The following is an 18179-nucleotide window of genomic DNA, read 5'->3' on the forward strand; positions in this document are numbered from 1 at the left end:
AAAATACAAATGCCATTTTTTTGCTTTTGTTTTTTTGTGTTTTTGTGTTTTTGTGTTTTTAAGGTGATGTCCCTTTTAAAGCCCAAAAGCCACCTTGACTTCTCAGCCTCCTCAAAAGCCCAAAAAAACACCAAACTCAACTCAAACTCAAACTCTCTCCTTTCCGTTCTTAAAACTCTGAAAGACGTGTACTTTATAGCTCCAACTCGTTCAAGTTCGACACAAAGACCTCATATGGCGCTTTGCACTAGGCTCCAATCTTTCCCTTCTTCTTCTTTATCTTCAAACCATATCAGACCAACTAAAGCCTCAAACTTTCACCCCGTTTGTTCTTTACACTATAATTCTAATTCACCTTTCACTGAAAAGCACTCCGTTGAGAGGTACCACAGGGACCAATGGTTGTACAAGACCCAATTGGAAAATATAGAAAATATAGCATCTTGCTCTTCCCCACCACCTGATTCTAACTCAGTAAGGCAAAATGAGATAGCACTGCAATTGCCAGAGCTGAAGAAGCTGCTTCAGGTGCTGAGAGAGAAGAGGGAGGGAGAAGGTTGTGGTGGGTGGAAGAAGTGTGGGCCAGGGAATGTGTTCTTGGTGGGGACCGGACCTGGGGACCCTGAGCTTTTGACACTCAAGGCTGTGAGAGTCATTCAAAGTGCTGATTTGCTCTTGTATGATCGGTTGGTCTCCAATGATGTGTTGGATTTGGTTGGACCTAATGCTAGGTTCCTCTATGTTGGCAAGACTGCTGGGTACCATAGTAGAACCCAGGTAAAACCCACACACACACACTCTCTCTCTAGCTATCTATCTATATATGTATGGCATTTTCTGTGAATTGAATGTTTGTGTTTCTTTTGATTTTGAACTGGGTTTCTCTTTATTCAGTCTGCATTAATCTGTATCTATTTCAAGTTTGTATTTTTATGAATTAGGAATGGTTTTTCAATTGATGCACAACTTTGGTTAAATATTTGAGTTTCTTTTGTTTTTGAACTGGGTTTCTCTTTATTCAGTCTGCCTCCATCTGTACCTATTTGAGTTTGTAATTATTTTTTGGTAGTTTTATAATTAAGAATTAGTTTGCTATTGATTTACAACACTGGTTGATGATATTGGTAGAAACAATGAATTGGGATTGTGGGTGTGCTTTTATTATTATTTTTTTTTGGGAGAGGGGGTATGAAGAATGCTTTTAGTGTAAGTTCAATTAGGGTTCTTCAGATATAAGAAATTTGGATTTGCTCCTTAAAATTGAAAAAAAAAGGAACAATTCTGTCCCTCTATCTATGGGTCAGTTTGATTTTGATTCCTTAAATATGGGGCTGGTTTTGATTTTGGTCGTTTAGATATAGGGTTAGTTTGATTTTGGTCCCTTAAATATGCGGTTGGTTTGATTTGCTGAAAAATGGGTACCTTAGGAAGTCATGCAGGGGCACCCCATTTTGCTCGTTAGTCACCTAGACAGGAAAATAGGTGTTTGTACAATTGGGCATGTGGGGATTGGAGAAATGAATTTATTTTAAGTTGGTTTTGTGACAGGAGGAAATACACGAGTTGCTTCTAAGTTTTGCTGAAGCAGGAGCTACTGTTGTGAGACTTAAAGGAGGGGATCCATTGGTGAGTTCTATCTGCAAATGTTTTACTGGCCAATGTAGTGGTATTAGCCCAGAAATGTAATTTCATTTGCTCTGTTGTTCAGGTTTTTTTATTTAATTTAATTTAATTTAATTTTTATTTTTTTTATTTAATTTTATTTTTATCCTGAAATATGTTCTTGGGGTTTTAGGTGTTTGGGAGAGGTGGGGAGGAGATGGATTTTTTGCAGCAGCAAGGGATTCACGTGAAAGTAATTCCAGGTATGCCATAGTGGACTGGTCTCTTAAATCTCATTATTAAGATGAAACTGTTAATATAGGAGAAGTTGAATGTTTCATGAATAATTGAATGAAACCATAATGATTTACATAGCATTTTGAGAAAATGATTGATCATGTTGAATTGAGTGAGGACAGGAAGATGAAATCCATCTCCAAAAGTGATTATTAAAATCTGGAATGTGTGGTTTTGATAAAACATAACATTGATATTCGCAATTTTGAGTCAAATTTTTTTCTACATCTAGAGAATTCAAAAAACTTAACTTCATTGTGAATCACTTGGAAAGTGCGGCAGAAAGGTTTCCAAATAAAGGCTTGGCAAAATAGTTAGGGGAATAGCGTCATAGACTTATATAAGGGCAATGTACATTGATTTATGGGGCAAATGCATTCATGGAGGGAGGAAAATAGTAGTAGAATGTTGATGTGATCTTTGATGCATGAAAATAGGGACATAACTTGAATAGAAGGGCTTCCAAAGAGTTTGATTTGTATGCTCATTGTTTTTGCAGGAATAACGGCTGCTTCAGGAATAGCAGCAGAGTTGGGGATTCCACTAACTCACAGAGGTGTTGCAAATAGTGTAAGATTTCTCACTGGGCATTCAAGGAAAGGAGGAACAGATCCTTTGTTTGTAGTAGAAAACGCAGCTGACCCTGATTCAACCTTAGTGATTTATATGGGCTTATCAACCTTCCCTTCACTTGCCCTAAAGTTAATGCATCATGGTCTTCCCCCTAATACACCAGCTGTTGCAGTTGAGCGAGGGACCACACCTCAACAACGCATGGTAAGCACAATTCTTAGTGTAATTGTTTTTAGGGTGTAAATAGTGTGGGCACAAGCGCCACAGGGGCTCGAGTTGTAAGGGGTACAAAATGAAGTGTCTACAAATAGCATACTTTTTCATTTGTTGCTTTTCTCTAATTTTTCAACTCCTTTAAGTAAGTTGCTGGAATTCCTACTGTTCGGAAATTTTTTCTTGTTTTGACTCATTATTGGCCCAATAAAATTGTGAAAGAAGGATTTTATTTTGCTTAAACATAAGTTAACACCTTGCTTTCATTTTGGTCTTTATTTTGTATTGCAATTGCTTTCTTGTAGTTTTTTAGGCAACACGTTTTATAAAATCCTAATGAGCAATAACATACTAAAATCAAATTCTAAGGCTCATAAAAATTAAATGGAGTTTTTTTTTTTTTTTTGGTAGGGATGTTCTGATGTACTTCAACAAGTACATCTATAACAAAATTTAAGTGCAAGTTGAAATAATAGGTCAGGGGGGTGTTGGGTTGGAGATTATAAAAATTATGAAGGTTTAACCTGAGATTTTAGATGAGCTGAAAAGTCTGATCACTAGATGAAAATTTAAACTAGGCTTTGCTTTTAGATGATGATATATTATTGGCCTTCCTAGGTTTATGATGTCAAAATCATTTACCTTTCACCATGTCACTCATTATCTAAATACCAGTAAATAAAATGTTTTAAATGTGTGTGTTTATTGTAACTAGGCATTTATTTTAGGGGCTAATGAATTGACTGGGAATGCTCAAAAACCTTAAGGGTTGTTTGTGAAAAACTCAAGCTCTAGGAAATTGTAGTTACTGTGCATGGACCTTTAAAAGTAAAAATAAAATAAAATATACTAAGCCTCAAAATCTCAAGTTTTTAAGGACTCATCAATAGAAACCTGTAAAGGTTGATGTTCACTTATAAGAAAGATAATGTAGTGGTTAATATCTGTGTGACAGGAGGTTGTTCATTTTATGTTTGTTTTTGCCAACAATTGACTGTCGGCATTCTCAATCATACAGGTTTTTGCAGAACTGAAGGATCTTGCTAATAAAATTACAACAGTAGAGTTAGTATCACCAACACTGATGATCATTGGAAATGTTGTTGCACTTTCACCATTGTGGTCACTTTCTATGAATGAAGCATCCTGTATGGTACAGGCCAAATAGACAAAATTTGGGCCTGAAGAAATGTTGAACATTCAATTTGTTATCAGTTGAATTCACAGTTATGGCGGCCGATAATGAAAGGTTGACTAGACGATGCTTCTGGATGGGACAAATCTTTCAATACTTGTTTGGCGTTTCAATAATTGATTTTTAGATTCAGTGAAATTGGTTTTTGAGTAGGCTTGCATGCAAGACGCCTTTCTAACACTCCATTAGATTGGTTGAAATCCATGCTGAAGGCACAATGGAGTTTGAATTTGTCACAACGAAGATTAAGAGAGCCACAGTCTCTTTGCTTGTATCAACAAAGGAAAGCTAACCTTTTGAGTTATTTAGCTGTGATCAGATTCATCTGAAAAAGTGTGATTTCATCTGATTAAGGTGAGCCTGATTAGATTAGTTCCTTGATAAATTGGTTTACCTCTAATGAGGTTATAATTGCATTCTTGATTGCACTAAGTGTGCACTAGGACAATGCTGATTACTTGTGGACATGCTAAATGAGGGCAATTTGATTGCAGTTTGGAAGGGTCCTTTATTATTTGCTTACAAAAGTCTAGCTTTTTTCATATTTTTTTTTTGTTAATTAGCAGTGCGTTTAGCTTCATTGGGATGAATGAGTTGGTAAATGAAGAGACATTTTTTTTTTTTTTGGGATAATCGACATTCTTTTATCTATGAGAATGTTGGATGAATGGTGATGATTAGCGTGAAATTATGGTTTATTTTAACTTTTGTATTTGCATATATATATGAATAGCCATATGATATGAAATCATACTTGCAAGTTGCAACATTTGTTCTCCTATTAGGGGACTAAACGAGTTGTACTTTAGCATGGTGCTTCATTTTTTATGTCTGCTTCTTTATTTAATGCATTAATAATGTTTTGAATGAACTCAGAATGAAATAACATGTTTGTACTATGTGATATTTTAATATGAACAATCTATTGATGCTCCAATCGACTGACAAATAAACAGGGCAAACAGAAACAACAATTATCTTCTCACTTGAAGATATGTTAACACCTAGAATCCTATAAAAAAAAAAAAAAAAAACTAAGGAGTGAGATGAGGTGGGGATGTTCAACATATATCTCCTTATGATGTTCTGAGATGGAACCTGGCTATTAAGATGCTGAAAGGTGACAATTATGGTGTTGCTCACGAGGATTGCTTGGGTTATTTGTTATACATTTAGTGTGTTTGGGATAGTGATATGGTGTTGGACACATTGCTACATGAGGAATGTAGTTGCTGCAGAATTCTTCTATTTCAGTACTACTTCACCATTATCTTTATATTTAGCTGAGCTTTACCATTAGTTGAATATTTTTATGCTTATCTGAATAAAGCCAAGCTTAAGATAAGATTTAGTATATGACTTATTCAGGCTATATCAGATTAGCTTGGAGGCAGTTTGCTTTTATCAAGTTGCTATTTTCCAATTGATGTAGGTCATATATATGATCTAGATGCAATGAATAAACCCATAAGATATTTGATATTTCCCTAACTTAGGTAGTATTTCTATTGGAGGATTGGTCTCTACTTGAAGCAAACTGTGTTTGTGATTCCATTCTTCCACCGCTATATGGCCGTGGAGGTTCTAACTTATAGCTTTTTTTTTGATAATTTGATAATGGGGGTGGGAGATTTGAACTCTAGATGTTTCCAATGGAGATACCAAGACTATGCACCACACGAGAGCTTCGGATTGCATCAAAAAGTTACATTCTTATTGTAAGAGGTGAAATTCGGACCAGTTATGGAACCCTGAATGTGGTGGGGGAAATTGCATTTTACCACCCTAAACTATATCTTAGATTACAGTTTGCACCATAAATTATTCGGATGCATAGTTTGCACCCTAAATTATGATTGTTTTTGTCCATTAAGGTTGCAGCTGGTTTAATAATTTGATCTTCTGGATTATTGTTTGACCCCCAAGTTTTGTTTGGCTTAAAGCTTTGCTTTGACCTTTGTACTTTAGTTTTTGTGTAAATAAAATATAAAATGCCTCACTCTATCTGAGCGAAAACTGAAATTGATCATGTTGCTTGAAATTTTACAAGCAACAGAATCAATTTCATCCAAGTGACAAAAGTCATCTCAATAAGTCAACACGTGGAGAGTTATTTGAAGACTTATTCTGGCAATTATAGTAAGCCCTTGAGATAGTCAGTTTCCTCTAAATTTTGTTAAGAGCCAAAAATTGCCTCAACAAATCTCTTTACTGTCAAAAACTAATTTACATTGAGATTTTGGTGTGAAAAAAAAAAATTGTAATAAATTTATGACTAAAATGCAAAAGTCACATTCTATGTTTCAACAAAATTCGTTTTAAGTCATTTGACTCTGTTTTCATTCATTTTAGTCATTTAACTTTTAAGTTTATTCAATTAAGATTTATCCATCAACTTTTGTTATATGTCGTGGATAATTTTCCAATTTTTAAATTAAAAAAAAAAAATTAATGATTGAAGAATATTTCTTAGATTTTTTATTTATTTTATTTCTTAGATTTTTTTTTTTTTTTTCCAAAAAATTTTAACAAAAGTTGACAAAAAGTCCTTAATTGAAACTTGGATAATTGAAATGAATGAAAACAAAGTTAAAAAACTGAAATGAATTATAAAGAAACTTAAATGGTGAGTCTTGCATTTTAGCCTAAATTTATTATTCAAGGATATATTAAGACAACTTTTGTCACCATCAAAATAACATTATCACCAAAGAAATTATTATGTACTCCGAGAGTACCATAAATGTGTACTCTTTCCTCTCACATGAATGGTGGGTCTCACTAATTAAATTCATGGTGAGACCCACCATTTATGTGAGATAGGGGAGTACGCATTTATAGTACTTTAGGAGTACCTAATAATTTTCGAATAATGCTACAGGTACAAACTATTCTACAAATATTTTACAAACGTCTAATGTGGCATGCTCCATCTCAGCTTTTTAAAAACTAAAATACCACGTCAGATATTAACAAAGAAAATTAATAAAAGAAAAAAGAAACCCAATTTTGTTTTGCTTCTAAACCCTCTCTCTGCGCCTCCCTCTCTGCCTTTAACGTACGGCGCCTCCCTCTCTTCCTAAACCCATTTGCAGTCAAGTAGGCCAACATTCTGCTATTATCAAGCTCTAGATTAATAAGAAATTGCTGTCTTTTCCTAATTCAACAAAAGAAGTAATGAAAGCATTGAAATGGGATTCAAATGTTATTTCTTTCAATTTTTCGTCTTAGTTGAATAAAGCCAAAATGTGCGATACAGATTATGCCTTACAGGTTGATATTTGTTATTTTTGGCGGTCGATCAAGTTCAAATGACAGGACAGAATTAAAAAACTGGAATCCACCATAATATCAAAGTACAAATAGACAGTAGATAAAGATAATTGTTGTGATCATCTTTATAGTGAAATTTTGGCCTGATATAAAGCAAATTTGCAGTGCCGGAATGTTTTGTGTTTTTCACCAAAACGTTTGTGTTTAGGATATTGTTGGCACCGATGAGGCAAGGAGGGAGGGAAAAGCTGTACGTTTGAGGCAGAGAGGGAGGCGCAAAGAGAGGGTTTAGAAGCAAAACAAAACTGGGTTTCTTTTTTCTTTTATTAATTTTCTTTGTTAATATTTGATGTGGTATTTTAGTTTTTAAAAAGCTAAGGTGGTGCATGCCACATCGGCAGTTTGTAAAATATTTGTAGAATAGTTTGTGTTTATAGCATTACTCATAATTTTCCTAGTTACCAAAAACTTTGTAGATCTATTTATGCTTTTTGTATTTTCAACAAAAATGCCTAAGGTATATTTCCAATGGAGTGATGCTATAATTACTACAAATGGTATAAATTAATATATTAATTTTAAACACACACACACACACACAAAAAAAAAAAAAAAAAAAGTTTTTCACGGTAAAATTGATAACAGTTTTAGCATTTTCTATATTGTTAACAACTAAATTTCACTGTTAGTTTGCTTGCAAGAGCTGAAGCATCACAAGATAACTAGCCTCTATGATTTCTCTTTCAACTTCCTCCATTACTATGTTACCAAAGGTAGAGTATCACGCGTTCAATTAAAAAAGAAAAAAGAAAAAAACAGAGAAGAAATGTTACATTTTAAGGCTTCTTTTTAATTTTTTTTAATAATATTTTTCTTTTAGAAAGCTAATAACAAATTAAGAGAACGGATAAATTAATTCTCCAAAAAATGCATATAAAAATTAACTAATCCTTAATTATATTAACATAGGCGGAATTGACATAAAACTATAGCTTTATTTAATATTTATAAATGTAAGATGAACATGTATTCATGTTATGATTTAATAATTTTTTTGATGAATGGAGAATTTTATTCAAGAAGAAAACAACTACAAAACAATAAAGTGTTAGAAAAATATTGTGGAGTAAATAAGAAATTGACTTCTAATGTATCCACGTGAACATGATATTAAATTGATGAGAATCCTCGAGTCTCACATAGGAAGTGATAGAAAATATAAGTTTATATGCTCATGGGTTGGACATTGAGTTAGGCTTTTGGTATGTGTGGATTAGGCTCTCTTGTCCAAATAATAATATTATTATTTTATTTTATTTTTTGAGTCATTAAATTTGTATACAATAGTTATTCATGAAATAGTGTGTTTATTTAGTAAAGTATACATTCATAGTTCCTCATTCATACCAAAAAAAAAAAAAAAAAAAATTTTAGAAATTTTGAGTCATTAAATTTTTATACAATAGTTATTCATGAGATAGTGTGTTTATTTAGTAAAGTATATATTCATAGTTCCTCATTCACACAAAAAAAAAAAAAAACTTTCTAGAAACTCTCCCAGAGAATATTTTTGTGCATTAATTAGCATTTTACTTAAAGAGAGAGAGAGAGAAAGAGATATAGATTAGTTCATAGAGCATAGACTTGTGTGTTTCTTCTCCATGCTATGAATCATTTTACCCTAAGAGATAAACGTCAATGAATCCCAAAGCATTACTAATTGTGTGAGGAATAAAATCCGCTTTAAGAAGATTGTGCCAAACATAACACTTGATCTTTATCATTCATCCTTCATGCATTTGATTTGTGAGTATTTAATCATCTTGCAGATTTCTTCTTATATATACAATATTTATTTAATGTTTTTACCTTCCATATTTTATTGTGTTATTGATTATAATTAATCTATTTATTTAACTACAAAAGTAAATTGTTGAAATATATTCACCACCGCTATTAACAATGTCAAAAAAAGCCAAACTTGTGATTTGATAAAGTCCCCACATGTTATCTTCACACGAAAATAATTGCACGTGGAGGGCAATGCGTGTACATCCTTTGTCTTTGATGGTTTTGATATTCCAAAACAGGAAAAAATCCTCTTTCTTTCGGAAGCAACTCCAAAAAATTCTATGATTAAAGTCATTAGACAGTGACCGGGACTTGAGTACGAATCGAAACTTATTTAGTTGAAATTGAAAAATTATTGTTAAAAGTATGATAGGTAAAAATAAAAATTAGTTAAAATAGTACAGTGAAAGTCATAAATAGTACCAAAAAGTACAATGTGACTCATAAATAATAATAAAAATAAGTTAAATAGTGAAATTTTTTTTTTTTTTTATTGGTATTCAAACATACGGTGTGATATATATATTTGATGGGTCGGTGTGATATTAGAGCCAGTTCAATATATATATTGATGGATTTTGCTAATGTGGGCACACATTAAGTTATCCAAACATTTATTTGAAAATTGAAAAAATATTAACAACTTTTTTAATTTTTGACAATATTTTTAAAAATAAATGACTTAATGTGTACTTTGGACACATATTAAGCAGACCCTATATATATATATATATATATATATATTTTTTTTTTTTTGATGGGTCAGTATGATATTAAAGCCAGTTCAATTTTGATTTGATATGTTACCTACGGGCTACATACAGTATCTTCCATATTTGATCCATTAAAAGAAGTAACAGAAAAAAGAGTGTATTTCTGTGATCGATCCACTCACCATGACGAGACAGTGATTTGATATGTTAACTACAGTATCTTCAATATGTTACCGACAGTATCTCTCAGTAGTTAGGTCTATACACTGATACACATGCATATATCATCTCTTGTAATAAGTGTGTCTTACAAATATGTGGAACCCATATGTTAAAAGGGATAATATATAGCTTTCAAAAAATAAAAAGGGATAATATATAAAATAAAATTTAGTTATAAAATTAATTGTAATTTAAGGTTATAAACTTATTTAATAAAATAAATATTATAATATATTTTGAAAATTTAACAGTTAAATAACATATTTTTTACGCTCTTAATATACATGTTAATTTTTGTGTTAATCAGATATTATTTATTATATAAACTACAATCTTATATTTTGTGCATAATTTTAAATTAAAAAAAAACTTGCAATTTAAAAAATTTATTAATGACATAACTACTTATCTTTAATTTTCTTGAAATTTTACAAATATAAGGATATAAGAAGAAGATGTAATCCAATGGTGGATTTGTCAAAATTCACCTCTAATAAAATTATAAAAAGATATTGAGTAAGCTTATAACCTTTAGTTATAACCAATTTTGTAGTTAAATTTTATCCTAATATATACACTAAAAACAAGATATAATTTTTCCTCCACAAGACCTCAAGTTCAATAATAAGTTAATGACAATTTAGAAGGTGCCCGTGCTTGAATGCACTATTTCTTGGATTTTTTGTCAAGTATGGGCAATCATAAATCTCTGTTACTCTGTATGCCTTATCTCATAATAGATTTGATGAAATTATTGTCCAAAGTCTTCACTAAATGATATATTTCGTTTTACAAATTTCAAACATTATGATGTACTAATAATTATAGGATCACAAAAATTTTCATAATTGCTTATGTTCTATTTTTCAATTTAAATGTAATAAAAATAATGTTAGTGATAGATCCATATAAATCCAATCATATACTGATGGTGCAAACACAATAATAATGGAAATAATAATACACAAAGAGAAACTGAATAATACTTGTGAATATTATTGATGTAAGAAAAGAAATACACAACACTATTTGGACTGAGAATGGAGTATTAATTCGGGCCATTTACTCACCAACGGATATGGTAATTATTCTGAATGGGCTGTCAAGTAGGAGGATCCAAGGGGCTGATTCATTTCCATTTTTGATACCTCCACTCTTCACCTCCCCCTTGCGCACGTATCTAGCCCAATATCTGAGACAATTCATGTTAGCCCATTAATCACCACAATTAAAAAGAATAAAAGAGTCTCTCTCCTTTTCAATGTGGGATTAAACATTTTTCACAACTCTTCATCTTCCATATTCACTCCACATCTTTACATTTATTTTATAACATTTACTCATTTTAATTATTTAATATTAAAATGTTCCAACATATACCATCTTAACAAATTATGAAAAATATTTTGTGTCTCTTTATTAAGTGATTAACACTGCTCCATGATTTACTTTAAACTGATACAAATCTTAAAAAATGGCTCTTGCAATATTACTATTCTTTTTTTTTTTTTTGAAATGGTTTTGCCGAATTTTATAATGAAAAATTGAAAATAGTTGGTTGCTAAATTTGACAATTTTGAATAAATAGGTGGTGTTTATAAATTCAATCATTGAAGACTGGATTAGGGTAGAAGTGACCACACAGCTCCATCATAGTCATTATGACAGTTTTGTGGAGCATGGGCACCCTTGGGATGTACGATCTATATATCTTTTTTTCTGTGCTGGGACTTTTTTATTTTTTTATTTTTTGGTTGGGAATTACAGATACGAAGACTATCTCACGCTAGAAGTGAGACCAGTAGTATCCATATTAACTAAATACAAAAAATCAGGGCTTGGCGGTGAATCAAATACAACAAAATCTTCAGTTATGGTGCCACCCCATCTTGCAAGTGCATCCGTGCGTCGCTTGCATTCCCTATACGCATGAACCACTTGGACCCGGAAGAATCTTCTCAATTAATGTGCTGAGATTTTTATATTTATCTATATACATATACATATGGTATAAAAAATTTATAAGGTGATTTTGGTCCGTCATATGTAAACTTAAAAGCTCGAGTTGAATTCTCAGCCAAAAAAAAAAATAAAAAAGAACTCGTGTTGCACATTAATTTCTCCTCTACTTTTTTTTTTTTCTTCTTAGCCTTTGTTTGGGAAGCACGCTCCCAGCGGAGGCGTTTTTTTTTTTTTTTTTTTTTTTTTGTATTTAGTGCATTGTTCATGAGACCCACAAGTACCTTCATTCAGCAATTTTTTGTTTAAAATTTGATCACATGATACTATTCACATATTTAAAAATTATTTTATTACAGTATTTTCAATAATAAACGGTATCCAAACAGACCCTTATTATGGACTTTACGTCGAGTGACAAATGACAATACATTTTTGGGCCTAGAGATATTGACAATTTAAAGTAGGCAACAAAATAAAAGTACTAAAATTTGTTTTTTTCCCATAGCTAAGCAATATTTAAAGATTTAAATTTATAAGTCGGGCATTTTCGACCCACCAAGCGAAACATTTTATGGACAGATACAATCTATATCTCTTCTTTAAAAGTCAATAATGTTCTTAGATAAGATATGCTAATTAATGTTGTCACGGCTCCCTTACAACAGGGAAGGGAATTTGAATTGAGGTTTTACTCATTGAAAGAATTGGATAATATCATTCAATGGACTCTTAGTGTCTATGGATTAGTTAAGTTTATAATGATATATATAATCTTCACTTTTCTCACATAAAAATGAGTTACATAAATTAAATTAATTGTGACAATCTATTATTTATGTGAAAAAAGGGAATATTATATGATTTTACTGCAAAAATACTAAATAATTTTTCAAATTTATGTTGTGTGATGTTCTTTCAAACATTTATGATAAAATGTGGATGAAAAAAAATCAGCAGAGTCATTAGTATATATAAAGTCTAAAGCACTGTCTCTCACAACAACAAATTAAAAGGATTGATAGTTACTATATAAAAGAAAAATGCTAGCTAGTCATGTAACAAATTCTAAACACAAAACAAAAAAAAGAAATTAACAATTTTTTTTTTATCGTATTATTATTGATCTAACACCAATCATATTCATTATATTGTCCCAAAAAAAAATCTTTAGTCAAATTGCTAGTTATTTTACTAATTTTATTATCAATATTGTTAGACTCTTATATATATATAATTAATTTATGATGATGAAAGAGATCTGAACACAAAAGTAGTCAAAGTGATGTGATCAGGTTAGCATGTCTATGAGAAAATATCCCATCTCACAGATCCAAATCCACCTATTGTGTCTATAAAATAACCTTCACATGCAACTCACAACTTACAAACCCACTCATGAACACTATGTTGAACTCCCAGTTGCAAAGCCTTATCTCCTATCCATCCTTTTTCCTTACACCAAAACCCTCCATTCTCTTCCATGGCTTCACTTCTCTCCCTGTCCATCCATGCCAACACTTCCTCAAAAGAAAAACCAACTTTTGCATACGTACCAATTACAATGTTGGTGCCAAAACTGGCTCATCATCAATGGCTACTTCAATTGATCAAAACCCAGTTTCAGTTAAGGCAGCTGTGACAGTTAAGGTCACTACTGGAGAGTTCTTCTCCAACCTTGGGTTAACCAAACCTGTTGATGATTTCACTGATTTATTTGGTGAAACATTACTTTTGGAGCTCATTAGCGCTGAGCTAGATCATGGTAAGTGATGATAGCATACATATTAACTACACTTAAAAGTAATTATTCTACCAGATCACTGCAGTGTTGCATTGGTGTCCAGTTTCTTTGTTGTTTTTACATGAAATATCACTATTATTCCTTTTGACAATACTTTTAGAGCACCTATATAAGAATGCATGGACAACATCTAAGCTTTAGCTAATGGTTTAGTTTGAGAGCACCTGGTGTTATATCCATCTCTTGAAATGAATAGAGTTTTTATTTTTATTTTTAGGAAGAAGTAATCCTCATTATTTAAATGAATTTATTTCATGATTTAGATTAAATATTACAAATCTAATTAATTTTCTAACTAAGAGGATCACATTTTTTACACCTTAGTGTTAGTTTAGCTAGCTTATTTTTTGCCAACTTATTTTATTATTTAGTTTATTTTACTACTATTTATGGGTCCCTCTACACTTTTGGTATTATTTATGGGTCCCTCTACACTATTTCAACTAATATTTACCTTTATCTACAATACTTTCAGTAAAAAAAAATTCAGTTTCAGTAAAATAAGCAGATTCCAAACAGACCTTAAAAGGAAAAAAGAAATTGTATCAAAAAATAAAGGAAAAAAGAATAGCCAAATAAGTCCACTAGAGTCTTGGTTATGTACTTTGGCTTATTTTGCTTAAAAAATAAATCCTATAAAAATAAAATTGTATTAAGAAATATGTGAGGCTTTGAAAAATCTGTACCTCTTTTATTTCTCATAGTACTGCATTTCCTGATAATTAATTGGGTCATAAGTCATAGCTATTTGAAAACTGAAAATGCTCGTGTATATAACTACTGTGGATACTGGGTTGGAGAGGGAAACAATCAAGGCCTATGCGCATAGAGTGAGCCATAAGAGTGATGAGGTGAAATACGAGAGTAGTTTTGCTGTACCAGCAAGTTTTGGAAAGATTGGAGCTATTTTGTTAGAGAATGAACACCACAAGGAGATGTACCTCAACAACATTGTTCTCGAAGGCTTCCCAAATGGGCCATTGCATTTTACATGTAACTCATGGGTTCATTCCAAGTATGACAATCCTCACAAGAGGATCTTCTTCAACAATAAGGTCTCAACTTCCTTTTTCTTCTTCTCTTGTAAAGTTTTATGTCCATCTCCAAAAAAAGAAAAAAAAGAAAGAAAGAAAAGAGTTTATATTAGTGTGAAGACTCTGTACTTCACAAATCTAATAGCATTTGATTCTCCAAAAAAATTGTTAGGTTCTAAAGACTTGGGTTTTTATGTATTTAGAACTCTAATGTGTATTGTTGGCAAACCACAATCAAAACAATGTGTTTAGAAGTGTTTTAGTCTTGCTCAAAGTTGTATATTTTATGTAAAGTTGGAATCGAGCTAATGCAGAAAGTATTGTGCATTTTGGCCGGGGTCGATCGATCGAAGCTTAGGCTCGATTGATCGAATCTCGGGAAAAATGTGTTTTTTTGTAGATTTCCAACTTAGCACTAGTTGTTTAAAATGTTTAGGGTTTTCTAATTTGTCCTATGTATAAAAGGCAAACCCTAGTCACGTTTTAGTGTTGCTCATATTGCTGTTTGTGTAAATCTCTTGTGAGATCTAGAGGAGTTTTCCTTTACACAAACTTAGGGTTTTCAAGGAGGAGATTTTATCTATACCTTGATGATCAATTCGGTTGCTGCCATTGAAGCTTAAAGAAAACACAAGCGAGTGTGCTTGTATCTGGTAGTGAATTCAAGAAAGAAGGAGTCCGTGGATTCGGAGTTTGCACGTGGTCGTGTCAGGAAGTTCTACTGGTTGATAGTAATAAGAAGTCGAGCGTGAGGGCTTGTAAGTCTTATTGTATGAATTTCGATTCTTTCAAGATAATGGATTCAGGTTTACCTTGAGGATAGCTAGGTTAAATCCTCCCTAGGTTTTTACCGGTTCGGTTTTCCGGGTGATCATATTTTTGTGTTATTTATTTTTCCGTTGCTTTGCATGATATGATCTCTATGATTGTGATAACCTAGATTTGTTAAATTGGACTTAGTAACAACTTGGCTAATTACCTAGGTTAATTCAGTTGTATTTTAAGGGGTCTAAAAACCATAAAAAATAATTCTAATATCATTTATATTATTATTTAACATCTTATTTAATTATTCAATAATTTCAAAAATAAATATAAAGGACCCTAATACTTTCTCGTCTTTCATGATTTTCCCACATAAATTACACTTTACCTTGGTGGATATGCAAAACATTTCTTTTTCCTAGAATAATAAATTAGAAATAAAAATGATAATAGTACTATTCATCCATGTTAGTATTATAGTTAGATTAAATTCATTATTTTTTAACAATTTAAACTTTTGAAAGAAGTGATAATTTATCATCTATACTATGTCTATGTATAAGAGAATTCCCCTCTTCAACTAGACTTTTATATGGTTCAAAAATACCTTTCTTAATAAAGTGTAATTTCAATTAGAAATAGGGTCATACATGTCAAATAACAAATTTCATTTTGAATTCAAAAGGAGAACTCCAAAAATTTAGGATTTTTTTCCTTTCACATTCAAAAAAAAAAAAAAAATTATGGTTACTGTCTATCTTTAAATCTTATCTTTTTTATTTGTTTGAAAAATAAAAATATATATTTCTAAATTATAATGGATACAAATTATTAATTTTTACCTAAAAAAATAGAAAAACATCTAAGCATGAGCTTGAATGTGTGCTCAAAGTCTAGTATTAGCAAAACAGGTTGGATCCCACTTATTAAGGAGTGTGAGCTCACGTGTAAGTAGAAATGTTATAATAATGATTAAATGATTAAATTCACTCTTTAAAAAGATAAGAATCGGTTGATGACCGTATCATCAAGGAAGTGCACAATTCTTCCTTGAATGTGAAATGTTGAAATTGGTCCATTAAAGATTATCATTTCAATTAATAAATATAATTTGGTTTAAGTAGGATGTTGTATGTTAAATCATCACTACTGTGGAAAACTAATGGCTGTATTTATTTGTGCCATTGAATCAGTCCTTTTTACCATCAGACACTCCTAGTGGATTGAAGAGGCTAAGTGAACTGGAGCTGGAAAATCTAAGAGGCACTGGAGAAGGGAAGAGGAAGTCATTTGAGAGGATCTATGACTATGACACATATAATGACCTTGGTGACCAGATAAAAGCAGTGAATTGGCACGACCTGTCCTTGGAGGCAAAGACCACCCATTCCCAAGACGCTGCAGAACAGGACGTCCACGTTGTATAAAGGGTAACCAAAATTCCAAAATATTGTAAAAAGCATTTAATGATTAGGTTCAGTGCTCTAGTACATTGAACTCAAGCCGATTCCTTAAAAATGGGTTAAATTACACATATAGTTCTCAACTTTAGACATTTGATTCAAAAAACAATCTTATACTTTAAAATGTTTCACTCTAGTTCTTGTACTTACAAAATTGCTTCAAAAAGGTTTTTATATAGATGGAAAAAGCTAACATAAGAAACGAGATTCATGCCATGTCATAGGCCTCATATCATCAAAGTGACATTAGTTTCATGAATTTTGTCTGCTTAAATAGCATTTTTTATCAATTAGATAACGATGTAGACCTTTTGAACCAATATAAAATATGAAGATGATTTTAGAATATATGTCAAAAGTTGAGGACAAAATATAGAATTCAACCAGGAAAAAAAAAAGACAGGGTTTTCTTTGAGTATTTAAGTACTTGATCTCAAATATGTTACTTATAAATGTGACAGCGTCCTAATATACAGTCTGAAAATTCAAGTTTTAATTTTGTGCCAGCAAAATACATTAATAGAATGCCCCACGTTTTTTAAGAATAAGAAGTACAATACATGTTATTGTGTCTAGTTGAAATTTGAAAAAGAATTGGAATGTGATATGTTGTAGAATGTAGCATTAAACAGAGTAGTTCCTGAATAAAAAGCTATAAAGATTAATGGTTATGATCATGTACCATTTGATTGTACTATACAACTATGTTATCTGAGATTGTATAAGATAAAGGACAGTGGCAACTACATAAGATCATCAATAACTGAAGCTTTGTGACTCTTCATTATTTTGACAATGTAGACCCTTTGTCGGAACAAAGAAGCAGCAGTGTATATGTGCCTAGGGACGAGGCATTCTCAGAGGTGAAGCAGTTAACATTTTCAGCAAAGACCCTAAAATCTGTGATGCATGCACTGCTGCCTCAGCTTGAGATATCACTTCTTGACCCCCACTTGGGATTTCCACACTTCACTGCCATAGACTCACTATTTTGTGAAGGACTCACATTGCCTAAGCCTACAAATGCCGGCTTCTTTCAGTCAATACTACCAAAGCTAGTGAAGGCTGTAACTGATACTCAAGAGAATCTTTTGCTCTTTGAGACCCCTGCGTTCATTGATAGAATGCATCTCATTCTCTTTGTATGACTTTCACTCTCTTTATCTTTGTCTCAGTTTGGCTCTCATTTGTATACATGAATCTTCTTTTGCAGGA

General features: G+C 31.8%; 1 protein-coding gene and 1 pseudogene across 2 annotated transcripts in view; both read left to right on the forward strand.

The window, feature by feature from the left end:
• Positions 1-115: 115 nt before the first annotated feature.
• On the forward strand, positions 116-4394 carry LOC115987452 (uroporphyrinogen-III C-methyltransferase). The gene is made up of 5 exons (XM_031110994.1): positions 116-777; positions 1549-1626; positions 1796-1865; positions 2399-2676; positions 3704-4394. Exons 1-5 carry the CDS (start codon positions 235-237, stop codon positions 3851-3853), a joined length of 1119 nt encoding a protein of 372 aa, XP_030966854.1. The 5' UTR covers positions 116-234; the 3' UTR covers positions 3854-4394.
• An 8896-nt stretch (positions 4395-13290) lies between these two features.
• LOC115986808 overlaps positions 13291-18179 on the forward strand; it is a 35381-nt pseudogene continuing 30492 nt past the window's right edge. Inside the window, exons 1-3 of the transcript XR_004090894.1 lie at positions 13291-13663; positions 16695-16931; positions 17766-18086. The product of XR_004090894.1 is annotated as a linoleate 13S-lipoxygenase 2-1, chloroplastic-like (transcript). The remainder of the gene's footprint in view (positions 13664-16694; positions 16932-17765; positions 18087-18179) is intronic.

Source organism: Quercus lobata, chromosome 4 (genome assembly GCF_001633185.2).
Source record: "Quercus lobata isolate SW786 chromosome 4, ValleyOak3.0 Primary Assembly, whole genome shotgun sequence".
Lineage (NCBI taxonomy): Eukaryota > Viridiplantae > Streptophyta > Magnoliopsida > Fagales > Fagaceae > Quercus > Quercus lobata.

Coding starts and splice junctions, on each gene's coding strand:
- LOC115987452 (XM_031110994.1), top strand. CDS start 235: ATGGCGCTTTGCACTAGGCTCCAATCTTTCCCTTCTTCTTCTTTATCT. Junction 1,627..1,795: donor TTAAAGGAGGGGATCCATTG/GTGAGTTCTATC, acceptor TTGGGGTTTTAG/GTGTTTGGGAGAGGTGGGGA. Junction 2,677..3,703: donor CCACACCTCAACAACGCATG/GTAAGCACAATT, acceptor TCAATCATACAG/GTTTTTGCAGAACTGAAGGA.